Raw genomic sequence first — 20,668 nt, forward strand, 5'->3', positions numbered from 1 at the left:
TCACCGCAATGAAATAGATCCAGACGTTACCAAAATGTTATTAAGGAATTTCAGGATGTCAAATATAAAAAAGTTTGAGGAGAATTTATCTGTTAATAAATGGGACTCAACTTTGTCAACTTATGATTTGATTAAAGCATATTCTAGTTTTAGCAATGAATTCTTTGGCATTTTCGATGAATCCTTTCCATTTGAAGAACAATCCATCAAACCCCAAACTCACAAATCTTGGCTGACCAAAGAGTTTAAAAAAAGCATATAAAAAAAACACCAACTATACAAAAATTGCCTGATAAATCCTTCTCCCCTGAATTTTAATATTTATTCAAAATACAGAAATAATCTCAACCATATGTTGAGAAAATCTAAGAGAAAATATTACCAACAGAAATTTTATTAATTTAAAAATGATATGAAAAAGACATGGGCCATCATTAATGAAGTTATCAACAAACCCGCATCCAAAACGCATATTTTATAATAACGATTCTAGTATTGAGGATCCTACTGAAATTGCAGAAGAATTTAATCATTATTTTGTCAATATTGGTCCCGCTTTGGCTGCAAAAATCCCTCAAACACCACTTTATTCTCATGGTACAGGATTTAATTCCAGTCACCCATTATTTACTTTTTCTCCAGTGAATGAAAAAGAAATATGTGATGTTGTATCAAGTCTAAAGTCAACAAGTGCTGGTTTTGATGCTCTCAAAATGAAATTAGTGAAGCTGTGTCTCCCCACTATTGTAAAACCACTGTGTCATATTTTTAACTGTTCTCTTCAAACAGGTGTAGTACCAGACCAACTGAAATGGGCTAAGGTTATTCCAATATTTAAACATGGGGATCGATCAATATTTTCAAACTATAGACCAATTTCTTTATTACCTTGCTTCTCCAAAATACTCGAAAAAAATGTATATAATAGATTAATTACACATCTTAAAGACAATAACCTATTGTATGATTATCAGTATGGTTTCCGTGTCAAACATTCTACCTCTATGGCCCTGGTCCAATTAGTTAACAGAATATCTACAGCTTTAGACAACAAGGAACTCACAATTGGAGTGTTCACTAATTTATCCAAGGCTTTTGACACTGTTGATCCGAATATATTATTGACTAAGTTTCAGGCCCATGGAGTTTCTGGGATTGAGCTTGATTGGTTTCAAAGTTATCTGTTCAACAGGAAACAATATGTAGTATGGAATGGCGCTAACTCAACTTATAGTCATCTACAGTGCGGAGTTCCTCAAGGTTCCATACTTGGACCTGTTTTATTCCTTATTTACATAAATGATTTGCATTTAATATCTAAGGAAGCTCTTTTTATTTTGTATGCCGATGACACAAACATTTTCATTACCGATAAAGACGAACACAAGTTGATTGCTCGTATGAATAGCGTACTTGATCGCTTGGATAACTGGTTCAAATTCAACAAATTATCCCTTAATGTAGAGAAGTGTGCTTATATGATATTTAAGCCTAAAAATATTATTTTATCTGATCATATCCAACCCATTTTTATGGCGAACAATGCACTTACAAATGTTTCCAGTATAAAGTTTTTAGTTTTTTTTTATCAATAATAAACTCAGTTGGAAAAAACATATCAACGGTGTCCAATAAATTAGCGAGAAACATTGGGGTTATACAACGAGTAAGACCCGTGCTGTCAAGAAAAAATGTTATGGATTTATATTACTGCCTTATTTATCCCTTTATATCCTATGGCAATATAGTATGGGCAAGCACATATAAAACCAGTGTCGACTCTTTTTTTATTACAAAAAAAATTTGTTAGAACTGTAACCAACTCCAGTTGGAACGCTCATAGTGCTCCACTATTTCAAAGTCTAAAGTTGCTAAGCATATATGATGTTAATACTCTTCAGATTGGCACTTTTGTGTTCCAGTTTTTCAATAATTTACTTCCTTCTTCTTTCAATAGTTTTTTTATAACCAGGTCACAGATCCATAGTCATCAGGGGCCGTATTCACAAAGCTTTTTATCTTACCGCTAGGAGTGCTCCTAACTCGCGCTAAAACATTTTATGTAGGAGTTTTTTCTTAAAAGTTATTCACAAAGCCGCTGAGACCTACTCATACTAAGGATAAATCACTAAGAGTGAACTAGTAACGCCCCCTAACGCCCCCTTACGTCGATTCTCGTGAACGAGTTTTGAAGCGGTGAGTACGGTGATTGGCTGTTGAGTGCCGGCGGTCTCCGTGAAACTCATGCGCAACTTCCCACAAACGAGCCCACTAAATCAACGAAAAATAAGGAAATAGCCTAGGCTACAAATTAAGTCCTATCAAATAGTTATGGACAGTGCAGTTAGCAGAATACACGCACGATGACAAGTTTGTGCAGACCACGATAATGACGTTGTATGCACGTTAAAAAGAGAGCCAAAGCAAACAATAAAAATACGTAAATTGCATTATATCAAGGAAGTAATTAAAAGCACCCTGCAAACTATTATCCAATGAGCATATTTCCAGCACTTAAAGTTTGGGCGTAGCCAGAGATTGTAATTAAGGTGCGCCTGTGAGAGTTTGGGTGGCCTCAAGTTCAGTGATTTACCGGAACGCTATTAGAATAACTGCTGCAAGTGTCCAGTGGAAGCCAGGGTCCGGAGCGATCGATACGACCATCCTGAAAGCAGCCCTGGCTCTCCACTAAATCAATCCACGCTGTACATGGGGGAATGAAATGTATGGATATAATCGCAAAATCCAATAGGGGGGTTTCCTTCACAACCCCGCTTCTGTGGTAGCGAGTGCGTGGACCTAGACCGGTCACTACGCAGTCCTAGTGCAACGCGCACCGCTCACCGCGCTCTCTGTCACATTTTGCTTTAAATTGAAAGAAATCGTTGCAATGAATTAATTCTGAAAATATTTAGGTGTGCCAGGACCACGCCTGGGTGTCCCAGGCACACCCATGCACACCCGTGGCTACGCCACTAAACACTTTAAATATCAGCCCATACCGCCGTTCAAGTCCTCCTATCATGATGAATGAAGGAGAAGACAACGTGAAACGCAAGCGAAAGCCCAAATGGTCCGACTCCCGACTCCTTACTGAGCTGATTATAAACTCAATACAATAAATTATCTTACAATAAATGATTAGATAGTAATCATAAGTAAGAGTAGTTATAGGCCTATTATTTTTTACTTCAAACCATTTATTTTTATTTGAAATAAATAATGATGATTAAAGTGTTGTATTACTATTAATACATGAGACAAATAATGATGGGTTAAGTCATTTATTTATATTTATATATTAAATAATTAAGGATGATTAAAGGTACATTTGTAACATTGCACCCGTGTGTTTTAACCATCACTGATGGTTGCGATATTCCTAAATCGTCGTCATTGCAAAGTTGCATTTTCCCTGTTGCTAATTATCGGAGTGTTATTCACTAATTCAACCACAAGTTTGATACCCTCACGATTTTGCCTATATCGCCTTATCAATTCACAGTCTTCCATTGTCTCCAAAACATTTCGTCTCGCAGCCATTTTCAGATTCTTTGTGAATAGGTCTTACTGAGTTAGGAGTCCTCTCGAGGACTTTTAAGCTCTCCTAGACTTAGGTGCTACTTTTAGGCCTAAAATACTTTGTGAATTGCTCTTAGTGAAAAAAGTTAGGAGTCCTAAATTTAAGACTGACACGCCCATTATTTTTAGGAGTTACTCCTAAATTCGCCACTTATGACCTACTTTTAGCCCTAAGATTCTTTGTGAATACGGCCCCTGAACATGAACTAGTTCAAAACTGAGTTGGTGAACTATGAACGTGAATTTATTCATTTTCTTTTGTATGAACTGAACTTTGAACTAGTTCATGTGTTAACTTGCACAACACTGAAGGCTGGTCACTCACTGTGCCGGGTTGTCACATGAGGGACTGGTGTAATAGCTGGTGTAGGTCAAAGGGGCAGAACCCATGTAGGTGTACATTGGTGCAAAGTTCCAGCGCCAGGCTGGCCACCATAAAGCTAGAACTCAGACGCATGCTCAGGAGGCCCTTGGAGCGCCGGAAGCTGTGCAGGTTCCAGACGTACTCTGGGTTGAAGAACACAGAGTATCACAGAGCCCATACTGAAATATGGGCTCTCACCTGCATCCTTTACATCGTTTAGGGGCGGCTGGGTTTTCGGAGCGGGCGGTAAAGGAACAGGTAAAGGTGCAGGGCTCACATCGCTATGGAGTGAAACAGTTATATAGGGAAAAGCTTTACTTTTCAAGAGCTTGATATAGTGACATGGTTGGATGGCAAACACACACACACCCTATAGCTTTCTAGATGTGACTCTGGAGTTCCAGGCTATATCTGTTCTACAACAGTTTAAGGTCAGTCAAGTGCCTTCAAAACGTATTAACGTGTAAAATAACAAAGGCTAAGGTACAGCCCTTAACTAGAAGGGGCATGTTTCGCCTTGTAGCATGAAAAACCCAAGATAACCAAATTAAATTTGTCATGCATTCATTAAATCTATTAATATGCATACACATCATATCATATACATATTATGATCCATTACTTGTAAACTGCAGATAGCCTAAAATAAGAAATAAGTGTTCTACAGGACAGAGGTGTTTGGAAAGTTTTAAACAAAATGGACAAAAATAAGCAAGGATGCATGGGGGTAGGTCTGCCACGAACGTGCTAAGGAAGAGACTAAGATGGCCTGTAAACTGCTTCATCTTACTGCTCATGCATGCCGTTTGTGCTCAAACACCAAAATGTGTGTGTGTGTGTGTGTGTGTGTGTGTGTGTGTGTGTGTGTGTGTGTCATAGGCAGTCTGCATAGGGAGAAGGCACTGTCATCTCTAGCCTTGATATAACTATATATTTATCTACTGAGTTGTAAATACTTGCACAGTGTTTGTGTTGTTGGGTGAGACATAATAGGCTCTTTATTAATATTTGGATTCTGTGGTGTTGTAGTATTGGTCATTCCAAATCAATGAATCAAATGTGTGTGTCCTGTCGTTAAAAACGTACGAGATGAGGAGGTTGGAGGTGGATGAGGAGGTTGATCATCAAGGAGAACACCATCTTCAAAGACAACACCATCTTCAATGTTTATGTTTGTGACGTCTCTTTTTTATCTATATATATATTTCTGTTAAAACGTATATTGTATTTTATTCTGTTGTATTTTATTTCTATTTTAAGGCACAGAAAATACAGAGTATGTCACACAAACATTTCAATGCACATCCTGCATGAGTATGTGACAAATAAAAACCTTTGAATCTTGAATCTGTGAGTTACAACTCTCCTGTGCTGTTCAACATACTGTCCCCTCCCTCCCTTTGTTCTCTATTCTTCTGTGAGTTACAACTCTCATGTGCTCTTCAACATACCCTGAGGACACCAGGTGAACCCTGGGTCCTGCTTCTGGTTCTTCCAGCTCCTCAGCCTAGCATTCACCAGCATGGCCCTTGTATGTGCCCTGGCACATGCATGACATGTATGGATGCAAAAGATAGAGAATGTTCAGATCTGGACATAGTTCAATTAGACGACGGTCCACAACACACCCCACCTAGGTGTCTTTTATTGGGCTTATCCGGACAAAGGGTGTTGCTGTTTGAAGACCAGTTTATTGTAAGAAAGAGATTGAGGACAAAATGTCTACCCGAGTGTGTGTATGGTTAAAGCTGGTTTAACGTGCACATTTATTGTTCAATGTGCAACAGTGGTGCAGCCTCACCCAGCCCATTGTCCAGTCAGTCTGACTCGGGACGGGTGAGGCTGATTCAACCAGCCATCATCCACACACACACTCCCACACCATACTTTCCTAAAAAAAAGGTAAAAACAATCTTGAATAACATATATAAACATTATTAATTGTCTATTTTATACCGATCCGTCAACTGCAGATTGCTTAAATTTCCTCTTTGTAAGCGTTTTCCATGTAAACGCTTTAATCATATTTCATTTGAAAGCTTGTTTTCTAGAGCACAATGTTAGCTAGTCCATATACGGCCATTTCATCTGTACATGCAATGATTAGCGAAGAAATATAAGTACTTTCCTGAAAACCGATTGGTTACTGAGTTGAAAGCCAATTTCAGGTCAAGTGAATGGTTACATTGCATCTTGGGACATGCAAATAAATGCAAATTTGCATTTATTTGCATGTCCCAAGATGGCTGGCCAGGGAGGTTGGCTGGGCACTGGCAGGTGGAGGAGCAGGGAGGTGTGCTGGGCACTGGCAGGTGGAGGAGCAGTGAGGTGTGCTGGGCACTGGCAGGTGGAGGAGCAGTGAGGTGTGCTGGGTGCTAGATGTTGGCTGCTGATGTTCCTTTTCATATTTTTGGATTGGCTCTTGCTTTCCAAGATGGCCATCTTTTAAGTGTTGTTTTTTTCTGATGATTTTTTGCCTCAATTCTCAACCTGAACTGTTTTTCTTGTACTACACAGGATGCCGGAAGCCAGCTGGAGATTGCCTGAGCTTCTTCCAACAAGACACCTACTGTGTTAGCTAGCTCAATGAGGGAGGAATCAGTTTGGTCCTGAATAGTTCCTCAATTGGGTAAATTAAATCATTGGCTTCTTGGGAGGGACAACAAAGAGGACTAGCCTTGAAGTCTTTAGTTCACTAATATGCTGATTTCTGCAGCAAGATTATGTTGATTTTGGCATTTTTCACCGATCCTGGCTATGGAATTCAACTGGAGTTGGGATAGGATTGTTAGACTCCACACAGCTGAATGTATTTTCAAGGCAGTTTACTTCCCACACACAAATCCGTTTTGTCGATCTTTTATCAAGCATTTCAGTGCTCATTTTAATAAGTTAAACATTTATCATGTAATCTTTGATTAGTTGGATGCCTGCCATATTGAGCCAACCATTAGTTTCTCTTCCTTGCGTCGGTGAGGAGGAGTACATCCATACTCCTTTCTCCCAGCGATTGGAGCATCCTCATGGAGCACGAAAAACCATGGTGGAGAATATGTGACCACAAGGAACACGGAGCACGAAGAGCTGCTTGACATGTTCTGAGTTTATTCGATTTACATCATGAATAGTGGGAATAAGTGCATAGTAGAATGACAATATGTACAGGTGCATCTCAATGAATTAGAATATTGTGGAAAAGTTCATTAATTTCAATAATTCAATTTAAAAAGTGAAGTCATATATTATATAGATTCATTACACCAAAAGTGAAGTCTTTAAAGCCTTTATTTGTATTAATCTTGATGATTATGGCTTACAGCTCACGAAATGTCAGCCTGCTGAAAAGTATGTTCTTGTATATGGACTCAGTATGTGGTTGGGACTCCTTTTGCATGAATTACTGCATCAATGCAGAGTGGCATGGAGCCTTTGGCTGTACTGACGTGTAATGGAAGCCCAGGTCGCTTCTATAGCGGCTTTCAGCTTGTCTGCATTGTTGGGTCTCGTGTCTCTCATCATCCTCTTGACAATTCCCCATAAATCTTCAATGGGGTTCAGATCAGGCAAGTTTGCTGGCCCATCAAGCACAGTAATCCTTTGGTCATTAAACCAGGTATTTGTACTTTTGGCAGTGTGGGCAGGTGCCAAGTCCTGCTGTAAAATCAAATCAGCTTCTCTACAAAGCTTACCAACAGGAATCATGAGGTGCTCTAAAACGTCTTGGTAGACGGCTGCGTTGACTTGATGACTTGATAAAACACAGTGGACCAACAACAGAAGATGACATGGTGCCCCAAATCATCCCTGACTGTGGAAACTTCACACTGGACTACACATTTTAGAATGGCCTTTGCTTGACAATCCTCTCAGGGCAGCGGTTATCCCTATTGCCTCCATCCTCACCCCAATTATCACTCAGGCTGTTAACCTTTCACTTCAAACTGCTCATGTCCCACCTGCTCTCAAAGCTGCTGTCATCCGTCCCCTCCTGAAGAAACCCTCCCTGGACCCGGACAATCTCGCAAACTACAGGCCTATCTCAAACCTCCCCTTTCTATCCAAGATACTCGAGAAAACAGTTGCCACACAGCTCCAGGACCACCTCACACATAACAACCTGTTTGAAAAATTTCAGTCAGGCTTTCGTTCAGCCCATAGCACCGAGACAGCTTTGCTCAGGGTGACGAATGACCTTCTGATGGCCGCTGACTCAGGGTCACCATCACTTCTCATCCTTCTGGACTTAACCGCAGCCTTCGACACCGTGGACCACACTATCCTCCTTGAGCATCTCCATAACATCGTCCAACTGACAGACAACGCACTACAGTGGTTTAAGTCCTATCTTTCAGATAGGACTGAACATGTCTCGCTCGGAGGATGTGAGTCCAGGAAACTCCGCGTCACCTGTGGTGTCCCCCAGGGGTCAGTCCTTGCCCCCATCCTCTTCACCACCTACATGCTCCCCCTCGGTCAAGTCATCAGCAAACACGGACTCTCCTTCCACTGTTATGCTGATGACACACAATTATACATCAAAACCGCCCCTAACCCCTCCACAGCCCTGTCATCCCTCACCTCCTGCCTTGAGGAAATCAAGACATGGATGAATAACAACTCCCTTCAACTAAACAGCAATAAAACGGAAGCACTCCTCATTGGTACCCCACATCAGGTTCACTCCTCACCCATATCTCAACTTACCTTTGACGGACAGATCATTCCTTTCTCCTCCTCAGCAACAAACCTGGGAGTCAGGTTTGACCCCCACCTGACCTTCAACGATCACATAAAACATCTGTGCAAAACTTCATTCTACCATCTCCGCAACTTTTCCAAACTCCGCCCCATTCTATCCCTCCCAGCAGCAGAACAACTGGTCCATGCCTTCATTTCCTCAAGGCTGGACTACTGTAACGGGCTCCTCATCGGGATACCTGGCAAAACCATCCAGAGGCTGCAATACATCCAAAACAGCGCTGCCAGGGTCCTGATGAGGGCCCGTAAACACGAACATATCACTCCCATCCTCAAATCGCTGCACTGGCTCCCTGTTTCATCCCGTATCAATTACAAAATCCTGTTACTTACCCATAAATGCATTCATGGACTTGCACCCACATACCTCCAAGAACTCATCACCTTACAGTCCACCACCCGCACCCTCAGATCCACCAATACTCTGCTCCTCCAAGTCCCTAGGACCAGGCTTTCCACCATGGGAGACCGAGCCTTTTGCTCGGCTGCACCACGCCTCTGGAACAGCCTCCCAACCCAGCTGAGGGCTGCTCAGAGCTTAGACTCTTTTAAAACAGGCCTGAAAACCTTTTTATTTAGAAAGGCCTTTAAATGTTAACCACATAGTGATTTTAACCCTGCTTTGTTGTTTTTATTGTAGCACTTTGAGATCGTGCCGATGAAAAGTGCATTACAAATTAAATAAATTATTGCTTGTACACCTCTTTCTACCACACTTTCTCCTTCCACTCATCTTTCTATGAATATGCTTGGATACAGCTCTCTGTGAACGAGTCAGCTTCTTTAGCGATGACCTTTTGAGGCTTAGAGGCCATTAAAAGGCTCAGGAAACCTTTGCAGGAATTTGAGGTAATTAGCTGATCAGAGTGTGCACCTGTACAATATATATTTTATATACATGTGTCCTGTGATTTAATGTTACCTTTTGAATAGCAGATTTCTGCTATTCGGCCTCTACTGAGTCTATGTCTATGTGTTACCACTACGAGAGTCCACCCCAAACAAGGTTATCCCAAGTTACCCCAGACAGTCCACTCAACCAAATGAATGTGACAGATTCAGGATTCCTCAAATGTTCATTCATTTATTTAAATGTAATTCATTGCAGTAAAAAAAAGTAGAAAAGTTTTTAAAAAATGAGGGATTATCCCCAGAACAAACACTGTTATAGTGACAGCAGTTTGGACAGTGTAGCAGTGGCCCAGGCCTAGGCTTTGTGAGCAAACAGAATAAAAACTACAAATAATAATCCAACTATAAAACAATCAACTCCAAGTCTGCCACACTTGTAAATCACCACAAATCAAATCAATATGAACAAAGATTAAAAACAACAAACCCAAACCAAATCAACAAAAAGAACAACAAACAAAATCACACCAAGAAAGGCCCTATAGGCAGCAACCCTGTACAGCCCCTTAGATGTAACTTTGCCCAATGAGTACTGGGTTAACCCCCCCGGATTAAATTAATACAAAAATAACACAAACTAAACTAAGAATGAATAAAGAAACACATAACAAATTAAACTAAGAATGAATAAAGAAACACGTAACACAAACTAAACTAAGAATGAATAAAGAAACACATAACACAAATTAAACTAAGAATGAATAAAGAAACACATAACTCCAATGAATGACTTGGTTAGAACATCAGACAAGCAACCACCATTCAAATCACTCACAACCATTCGGTACAAGCACTCACGCCACCACCGACACACCACAAGCATACACACGAGCCAGAACAAGTGCGTCTAGTAGCCTAAGGCAAGACGCCAATGCCGAAGCACACAGCACAGCGTAAAGCCAGAAGGGAAGCAAGCTAGATGTAGTAGCAGCAGCAGCTGCAGGTGTAACAGAGTTAGAAATAGGGTCTAGTGTTGTATGTGATTTTCGCCATAATAAAGCCTTTTTGTTTTGAGTTTGTGATTTGGAGCCACCGGTGGACAGTTTGTGTATTGCGGATCTGCTGCGTTTTGTCCCTGCGCCTCTGCCGTACCCGATCAGAGAAGCTGCATGCTCTGCATCGGGTAGGTACACTGTACTAAGCACTCACTGCGGTATATTAGTTCTCAAATAGTAAAATGGTGTTTAAGTTGCAAACTTCGACATATTACATGTGTGATATTATTCCCTATGCATTGTGATAATCTGGTTACATTTTAAAGTAATGACAGAAAGTTTGTTAATGTTTTCTGGTCATGCGCTTAATGTAGCCTGGGTAATACAATGCAGTTATTTTACTTTGCTTGTGCAGATGCTGCATGTCCAGTCCACCTTTGCCTGAAGGCATGTTTTTATTTTCTTTTTCGAAGGTATGTTGCTCCAAATATTAAATGTAAATAGGTTATGATGAAGTGCTGTAACTTTGTGTACTCACAGTTATGCCCACTTTGCATGGGAAGTTATGAGGATATTAAGATAATAATATTTCTCCTATTGCTGTTATTTTTGTATTATTGCATTAATGTAAAATGGATCAGAGAAGCTGCATGCTCTGCATCGGATGCTGCATGTCCAGTCCACCTTTGCCTGAAGGCATGTTTTTCTTTTCTTTTTCGAAGGAATAAACCTAATATATTCCTAAAAACGTGTCTCAATCCCCGACTGCCTTACAACCGTTACACAAGCGGCCGGAAAATTGTAAATATATACGTATATAAACATCAATATGGGATTTGTCTTGACTATCTTACAAGTTTATGACCATAATTAAAATTAATTAAATCAAAGCAATAACGAGCAACAAAGCTCTATATCCAAGGAAATGTAAAATACTTCAACAAGGCAGGTGGCTGGCAAATATGATGATGTGTATGTGAAAAAAATAACATATTGACGTAACTAGATATGTCAATGGTGTCCTATGTGATTCTCAGCATGCTATATTCATATTGTAAATGAATGCATTTATTGACTCATTAGCACCAGATATTTGCAGTTCTGTCTCTTTATTTACGCTTTCTAATCAGATTCCAATGGCCCGCCAAGCACTTCCAAGAACTATCTGTAGTCTCCATGATGATCAAGTTTTGAGTTTTGAATTTTGAATTTCAATTGTCATAATTCTCTCTCTAAATAGTTGTGATTGTCTGCTGTCACAAGACAGGGAAGGGCGTTCAGAGGGCCAAACTTTAAGAGTCACGATTCGCTACTGCTATCTCTGCTATCTCTTCTACTTGTTCATTGCAAATCATTACATGTACAGAGTAAATGGCCATAGATGGACAAGCTAACATTGTGCTCTAGAAACTTTCAAACGATATATGATTCAAGATGTCTGTCGGGTATATAATTCAATATGGCTCTCAGGGAGAGATCTCCTGTATGGCAACATGGAGCACCATTGTCATGTATCATTGTCTGCAACCTCACAATAAAACCGGTCTTCCGTCATCACCACCAAAGAGGAGGGGGACAGGCGGCAGCTCAGCTGAGGAGCTGGAAGAACCAGAAGCTTATCATGCAAATTACAGAAGGCATTCAAACAAAAAAACAAATCGTCTCAAATCGTTACCGCTGATCCTGCCTGTGCCAGCCTAAAAGACGGACGCTCAAACAGGACCCACTCTTCACGGGCAGAAAGAGAGAGACGGGACATCCTGTTGAAGAGCTCAGGAGAGTTGGAACTCAAAGAATAGAGAAGAAAGAGGACGTAAGCATTGAAGATGCTGTTCTCCTTGAAGATGCTGTTCTCCTTGATGATCACCCTCCTCATCGGAACTGTGTTTACTACCCTCAGCTCGTATGTCTTCAATAACAGGTGTCACACACACACACACACACACACACACACACACTTCCCCCCCAAGAACACTAACACTGTAGTATAGTTTAACTGTTAACTATGAAATTGATTGCAAGACATCCACAAGAAGTCACAAGATTTTATTAAGAATCAGTATTGTGGGAACATTTTTGTTTTTGAACAAATCATGAATGAGCAGTGAGAGGAAGCAGTTTACAGATCTTTATATCATATCAGCATTATATCATCCATCTGATGCTCATAATGTGTAAACAATAGGTGGACATAGTCAAGTTAAGTTTTAGGTGTTTGTGTATGATTTGGCCTACTCCTATGTGACCCGGCTTTCCATTTTGTATAAAGAAGAATTGAGCAGTTTAATGTGGTTATCTTGGGTTTGTCATGCATCAAGGAGAAACATGCCCCTCCTAGATAAGGCCAGGGCTGTACCTTAACCGTAGCAAATTAACACACATTTCGAAAGACTTGACTGACCGGTTGAACTTTCTTAGAACAGAGATGCAACAGATGGGCAAATTGTGGTTTGGGGTGCTAGGTTAATTCAAAAGTCATCCTAATAAGTTCTGTGTGTTTATGTGTGTGTTTGTCATTCAACCATGTTACTATATAAAGCTCTGAAAATTAAAGCTTTTCCCTATGTAACTGTTTTACTCCATAGCGATGTGAGACCTCCACCATTACCTGTTCCTTTACCACCCGCTCCGAAAATCCAGCCGCTCCCTAAACGATGTGAAGGATGCAGGTGAGATCCCACATTTCATAACATCCTCATTCAGAGCCATCAGAGCCAGCTCTGCTCCCTCCCTCCGTTTGTCTATCCACCCTTTTGAAGTTGCATTTTACAGACCTGTGATTGAAAGGCAAGATGACACAGACCAATCAGGGTCAAGGGTCAACCCAAAACTCATATTCTCGCACCGCATTTACTCACAAGCTACATCACATTCATTTACATGTATGGGAATTCACTGTAGGTCACATTGGATTTGATACAATTATTAATTTGTCAAATTGGCCAAATATGAATCAATATAATCTTGGTGTCAGTGACACTTGGAAGGATACAGCATGGAAAACAATTATTTAGTTATATAGTTATATAGTTACTCATATTTAATGTGTTCATGCCTACGTCTACTTTGGCTGAAGTCTTTATTAAATGTTGTTTTTATTGCAGTTATTTCAGATATTTGCTGTGATTTGTTCATAGGGAATCACCTATAGAGAAAGTGATGGCACGTTATTCTCAGACATGGAAAAAACAGCAAGAAAACTCTACGAAGTTCAGGTACTAAAAACGATTTTGATTCAAACACTTATTGTATACAAGGGCACAGAATGTCTTTGGAGTCCGATAGAGACATCTGGTCTCTTATATGATTCAGGGCATTAAGGTTTATTACATTTAGTAGATAATATACCATAAATCTAGCCCTACAGGAAGTGATGTAATTAGGTGACATAGGGGTCCATTTGGGTCCTTTAGCCCAACAGACAGGAAGTGATTCACAAAGAATGATCAAATGCCCCATTAAAATGCTTTGGAATTGCAATAGATGAATCTAAAGTAATTGGAAAGAGATAGGAACTCAGCCATAAGACCTATGAACCAGGGGTCACCATGGGATCGCTCTGTGAAAGTCTTGAGTCTTGAGGGGCCAAGTGCAGCGGACTTACCCTGACCCTAACACTAAGCTGTGGATTCCAGGGACCCAGGGGAATGTGTGTATGAATTTTGGCATCTTGAAGGGCACTATAAGGGGCATGACCCCCAACTTAACAGTAAATAGGCGTAAAACTACACTAGTTTTAAGTTCCCCATTTCCAGTGGGATGGAGATAAAACCGTGTGCCTTAAGGCGTGTATAGACAAAAGACCTGTCTTTGCACGCCTTTTTTCATATATGGGGTCAAAAAGTAAAAAAGGGCCTGTGCCATGCCCCTTTTTACAGTGTGTATGAGATCTCAGAAAGTTCCTGTGCATTGCACTCATGACTTTTTTGTATGAGGTTTTTTGAAAATCTTTTTTGTCTTCCTTTTACTTTATTGATACATTAACGCTTTCAAAAAACTTGAAATTATTGTGATTGTCTTGATGATTATGATGATTATCTTGTACAACAAAATGTATATCTAAGATTAAGCTTTGGAATGGATTTTTGAGTGGAATAATGACAGACAACTCAACAGTGTGACTGAACCTGGTTGCATCAGAACCAGCACTGTTAGAAGCAGGTACTCCTGGTCTGCTGTAGCCCCCTTTCATCGGCAATGTGTATAATCTATCTCAGACCATGCTTCATTTTAAATCTGTTATTTTGGATGGACCTCACTTAAAAACAGTATCTGAGTGCTGTGGCCAATAGTGAGGGAACCACCCAGACAGAGCGGCCCTCTGCGCATGTAAAATACTTGAAGAGAACATGAGGATATGTAGTTGGTTCCATTGCTTTCTATTGTCAGGGTCTGAAAGCTAAAGAAAAAAAATACTTTGTCATCAATTGATTAAATTTACTGAAATGTGAACAACATAATATTTACAATTCTATCCGTTCATCTTGGCAGCAGTTGACACCCTTATTTGTGCGTACATTTGAATGGATGTGTCATGCTCTACTGTATACAGTGCAGCTCAATTATGTTTTTAATGTTTGTTTTCTTTTGGTTGCTCCTCAGAGGTCTGCTGAGAAGCACATGTCAGGGTTTTACCAAGGCCATCATGACACAGGAAAATACCCCGGTTGGAGCCCAGATTGAGTACGATGGTGCAAAAGGAAACATAAGTGTGACGTCAGACAGATTCAACACCTTAGCAAAGGTAATTGGGCATTTGTTATTTATTTATAATGACTAGTAAAGAATATCAAAGTCTCCATACCACATCTGGCCACATCTTTTCTGCCCTATTTTCTCAATCATAAAATTTCACAGCAATGTTCCTTATTATTTTGAGGTCTCTCTCAGTTTCTCAGTTCCAAAGACACATTTCTCTCTTATGTTTCTTTTACATTGTCCTTAAAATTTTGTTGGTTAAAATGCTTACAGTATATTTGATTTAATAACTTCATCAAAAGGACTTTGAAAAGACACCAACACTTTTCAACAATGTGATATAATGCCAAAATGAAGACTATGAATCAAATCCAGCACATTCTTTTTAAACACTGTTGTTTTTGAGATTAGAAGCATCCGTTCTCAAGCAAACCCTGGGATACCTGCTCTGTTGTTGGCAATGGAGGGATTTTGTCCAATAGCACCTGTGGAGAGATGATAGATTCAGCCCAGTTCGTTATCAGGTAGGAACTCCCATACTACTTCCTTCCACATTGGGAAGTTGTTATTGTACTGAATCCCTCAGAATGCACAATGTTCATGATGCATTTTGAGCTTCAATAAAATACAAATTTGAACTGCGAGGGATAAGAGTGTGGACTTCCTCCCCGATGCAGGTGTAACCTACCTCCTGTGGAGAACAGCTTCTTCAAGGATGTAGGCAACAAGACTGGCCTTGTGACGGCCAATCCAAGCATCCTGAATCAGAAGTAAAGGCAACTGCATTGTGTACTACCAATATGACTTTGACACAGTGAATTGGTTTTGTATTTCACAGCTTATGTATTCCCTTTCTTTCTCTAACACCCATCCTCTGCTCACCCTCAGATTTAGTGGTCTACTGGATCGCAGACGTCCCTTCATCGAGAGCATGCATCACTACAAGGATGCTCTGATGCTCCTGCCGGCATTCACACTCTTCAAAAACATCCAGCCGTCCCTCAGGGCCGTCTACACCATCGAGGACTTTAAGAGCCCAATCAGGCCGGTGTTCTTCAACCCAGAGTACATTCGGAACCTGCACAGCTTCTGGCGCTCCAAGGGCCTGAATAAGCGTCTGAGCTCTGGCTTCATGGTGACCAGCCTGGCGCTGGAACTTTGCACCAATGTACACCTATATGGGTTCTGGCCCTTTGACCAACACCCACTATTACACCAGCACCTCAACAACCACTACTATGACAATGTACAGAGTAAGAAGAAGGTTCATGCAATGCCTGCCGAGTTTGACCATTTGTTGAGATTACATGAGCAGGGTGTACTCAAAATACACCTGGGGGAGTGTTGGCCGTCCAGCCGGTAAGCAGCCCTGGCTCTGATTTCCCTGGATCATGTCTGGTCTTTGCCTAATGTCTTGACTCTTTTATTCTCAAAGATTGTAATATGTGTTTTGACAACAGTGAACCATGATGTTTAATTTTATTTATTTATTCTGTATCGATGCCAAGCCACCACAAATGACTAAATAATGATTGATTAAATAATAGGGTAAACTGAGAAGGCACTGCACTGAACATGCACTGTTTGCACTGATGATATCATACAAAAGAGATTTTGTCTTACATTATGCACAATAATGTTTTTATTTGGGATCTATATTCACACAATGATGTTTTTTATGAATTGATGATGAGTACATCCACAAAGCCATTTTGTAAAATCAATATCAGTAGAATAATATTAGATGTAAAACATACATATTTTCAAAACACAAATATTTGTTGCATTGTTTAAAAAATATATATTTTTAGATTGTAAATCTAAAAATACAATTTGATTCCCTGTATGAAAGGACACATTTTGGTATATGTTATATTAGAATTTATGAAAAATAAAAAACTAACACAATAATATAAGTGGTCCATCTTGAGCTGAAGCTAATGCCAAATAACGTAACCAGCAAAGGTCGACTGGTCATCAATTTCCACAATGTCAACACTTTAAAATTGTTGCCATGATAATTATTTGCCACAAATCATAGCCACTGACTAAAATACTACTAAAATATTAAATATTTCTTTGAAATAAGATTAGACAGTGTTTGTCAGTGAGTTCTTTTTGGGGATTTTTTTTTCTCTATGACATGGGATATTATGGTTGTACAAAGAGATATATATATATTAGAATATCATATAGGAAAGTCTGGACACATTCTGGGTATGTTTTTTTTAAAGATTTACTTATAGGACGTATATGGAATCAAACGGTTTTGGGTGAGTCGAAAACTGATTTTGATGTTGATACTATGAGGTTATATGCTTTGATTTGGCAACCTTGACATTGTGTTAATGAATATATACCACATTTTTCTATACATTTGTGATGAAAATAAAAGGCTACAGAGTAAATTGCTTGTTCTATTCCTCTAAATGCATGACATTTTGGCTTTCAACGGTCTTTAAAGCCAAACAACAGACTATTTTTTGCTGAACCTATGCTGCTACATTCAGTGTCAAACAGCACGTGATATACTGCACAACATCATGGGTTAGGTTATGGAGTAGGCTACTACAGGACTCTAGGGCGTAGCAGAGCCGCCTTCGGCTACCGAAGCGTGGTAAAGTTGGTTTTATATTTGACGTTGGATATTTTTGACACATTCTAAAAATCTATTTAGCACTGGCTTCGATGGATGCATTTGTGTCAAACCAACTTTGATGTGTTAATTCAAGGCCTGCCTATATAACACAAAGCTTCTTTTGTCAAAAAAAAATCTTTTGATTTTATACCATTTTTATGTTGATAAATGCTTTAAATCTATTATGCGGCTTCACTTTTTGACTTACCCATGTCAAAACACATAGGGTGAACTCAGCTCACTGCCCTACACATAACACAAAGCTTCTTTTCTCAAAAAACACTCTGTTTAATTTTATATATATTTTTAATGAAAAAAAAAATGCTTTCAATGCTTTAAATATATTATGCGGCTTGGCCTTTTCACCTACCCATGTCAAAAGACATCTGATGAACCCAGCTAACTGCCCCACACATAACACAAAGCTTATTTTTTTCCAAAAACCCACCCTTTGATTTTATACAATTTTTTTTTTGTGTTTGTGTCTAACAGTTAGCTAAGTTCACCAGATGTGTTTTAACATGTCAAAAGGTCAAGCCGCATAATAGATTTATAGCATTTAGTATTTAAAAATTGTATAAAATCAAAGGATGTTTTTTTGGAGAAAAGAAGCTTTGTGTTATGTGTGGGGCAGTTAGCAGTGTTCATCAGATGTCTTTTGACATGGGTAGGCGAAAAGACCAAGCTGCATAATAGATTTATAGCCTTTTTTAGCATAATTAAAATAGTATAAAATCAAAAGGTCGGTTTTTGGAAAAAATAAGCTTTGTGTTATGTGTGGGGCAGTTAGCAGTGTTCATCAGATGTCTTTTGACATGGGTAGGTGAAAAGGCCAAGTCGCATAATAGATTTATAGCATTTAACATTTAAAAATTGTATAAAATCAAAGGGTGTTTTTTTGGAGAAAAGAAGCTTTGTGTTATGTGTAGGGCAGTGAGCTGAGTTCACCCTATGTGTTTTGACATGGGTAAGTCAAAAAGTGAAGCCGCATAATAGACTTAAAGCATTTATCAACGTTAAAGTGGTAGAAAATCAAAGGATGTTTTTTTTTTTACAAAAGAAGCTTTGTGTTATATAGGCAGGCCTTGTATTAACACGTCAAAGTTGGTTTGACACAAATTCGTCCATCGAAGCCAGTGCTAAATAGATTTTTAGAATGTGTTGAATATCCAACGTCCAATATAAAACCAACTTTACCACGCTGACAACCGGATGCTCTTTGTGCCTTTGTTTTTTGTTCTTTGTTTGTTGTACCTTCTGCTGAGCGACCATAGTGAGCATAGACATAAACTCATTTATACTGGTAACAGGTTAGTAAGATATACAAGCACAAATTAAGTGGTGAATTAATATCAATACTTAGTAGAGAAGTAGAGGGACACTGGAAACAGTGGTTTGTGAGGTGGTGTCCAAGTTGTGCGTCACAATGACACATTTCAAAGAGGCAGAGGACGCCCTTTTTCTCCTTGCTGATGTAAGTTATTTGTCACTATTGTCCTCTAAAACTGTTGTTAAGGGTACTTATTGTTGTGAGAACTTGGCCCTGGCAAGGGGGCAGTATTTCAACCTCTCACATCCTGAGTTTACCAGATGGAAGTGCAATCTATTGTGAAAATGAACAATTGCAATCTAACTGTTTACTGTGTAGGTATTCCTTTTGTAATAAAGGCTCTCTACCATGCAATGGTTTGCAATGGTATGTTTGTATTTATACATTTGCATTTTTCTAAACTATAAGTAAAGGCCCTAAAACATGCATTTATTTTTTTAATGTATTGCTTGTTGGCCTGCACATTATTGACAGATGATTATTTTGACGGCAAGCTGAATAAGAAGGAAATTACCCCAAAACCCTAGAAGTAAAAACTATAAATTACAGACTAATTGCTTGGAGTGTTTTTCATGCCATTCTTCATAAAAATTCTAATAATCATAGGCGACTATTACTCCTGCCAATGCCGAAGCGCAGTTCTCCCTTCCCATCATCCCCAGGATCATTATTTTGAAGATAAATACAACAATACAGTACAAGGTATTCACAGCCCATGCACCGCCTTTCACAGCGGTTGAATCGAGGGGGAAGTTATTGCTCCTAGACGCCTAGTCCTAGTCTTTGTTCTTCTACAGTTTTCTTTTTACTTTTTAATTTTTTTAATTACACGCACACACACACACACACACACACACAAGCAGACACAAACACACACAAGCAGACACAAACACACACACACACACAGGTTTAATAGTAGATGCTGTTTTTGTTCGGCTTTGTGCCACCTGCTGGCAAAGTGGTGCATTAGGCTTAAGGACAAGTACTGTGATTGACGCTGTGACGTCATGGAATGAGACGTCAACGCAAAACCTTTTAACACACGTTAATGGATGTGTCCTCTATGTTCCTGGCAAGTTTTGAGGTGGACTTGCGATGGAAAGAGAGACTCAAGATAAAAATCGGTCTTCAATGTTCATGTATTGATCATTTTGTAACATTTTGCCAATGTGGGTCAATATATGTTGTGTTATAACATCCATCACCATCTATTTATATAAAGCATATTGTAATAGAAAATGAGGTATTTTAAGGAACACTAGCCATAACTAAAAATGTTAATGTAATAAAAAAGTGTTACAACTTTAATGGCTATCATATGCACATAGTGCATTACAGTCAGTGTTATTGATTCAAATGTTAAGCCAAATTATTTTATCACTTGAGTTATTAATACAACTATTATATATACACACAATTAATTAAGACATCAGGAAAGTAAAGCAGTTTTC

At 39.3% G+C, this 20,668-nt stretch overlaps 1 protein-coding gene across 3 annotated transcripts; it reads left to right on the forward strand.

Annotated features, from left to right (window-relative positions):
• The first annotated feature begins 10,620 nt into the window (after positions 1-10,620).
• On the forward strand, positions 10,621-17,220 carry LOC311331583 (alpha-2,8-sialyltransferase 8F-like). Of its 3 annotated transcripts, XM_084463379.1 has the most exons (9): positions 10,621-10,739; positions 10,967-11,024; positions 12,022-12,472; positions 13,137-13,220; positions 13,689-13,766; positions 15,154-15,295; positions 15,661-15,773; positions 15,927-16,019; positions 16,138-17,220. In XM_084463379.1, the coding sequence occupies exons 3-9, from the start codon at positions 12,378-12,380 to the stop codon at positions 16,610-16,612; spliced, it is 1,080 nt and encodes a 359-aa protein (XP_084319505.1). In that variant the 5' UTR covers positions 10,621-10,739; positions 10,967-11,024; positions 12,022-12,377; the 3' UTR covers positions 16,613-17,220. The 3 variants fall into 3 exon arrangements, with proteins under 3 accessions (XP_084319505.1, XP_084319504.1, XP_084319506.1); XM_084463378.1 differs by lacking the exon at positions 10,621-10,739 and having other exon boundaries at positions 10,740-12,472; XM_084463380.1 differs by lacking the exons at positions 10,621-10,739; positions 13,689-13,766 and having other exon boundaries at positions 10,740-12,472.
• Positions 17,221-20,668: the final 3,448 nt, after the last annotated feature.

Source organism: Micromesistius poutassou, assembly GCF_964030765.1.
Source record: "Micromesistius poutassou genome assembly, chromosome: 1".
NCBI lineage: Eukaryota > Metazoa > Chordata > Actinopteri > Gadiformes > Gadidae > Micromesistius > Micromesistius poutassou.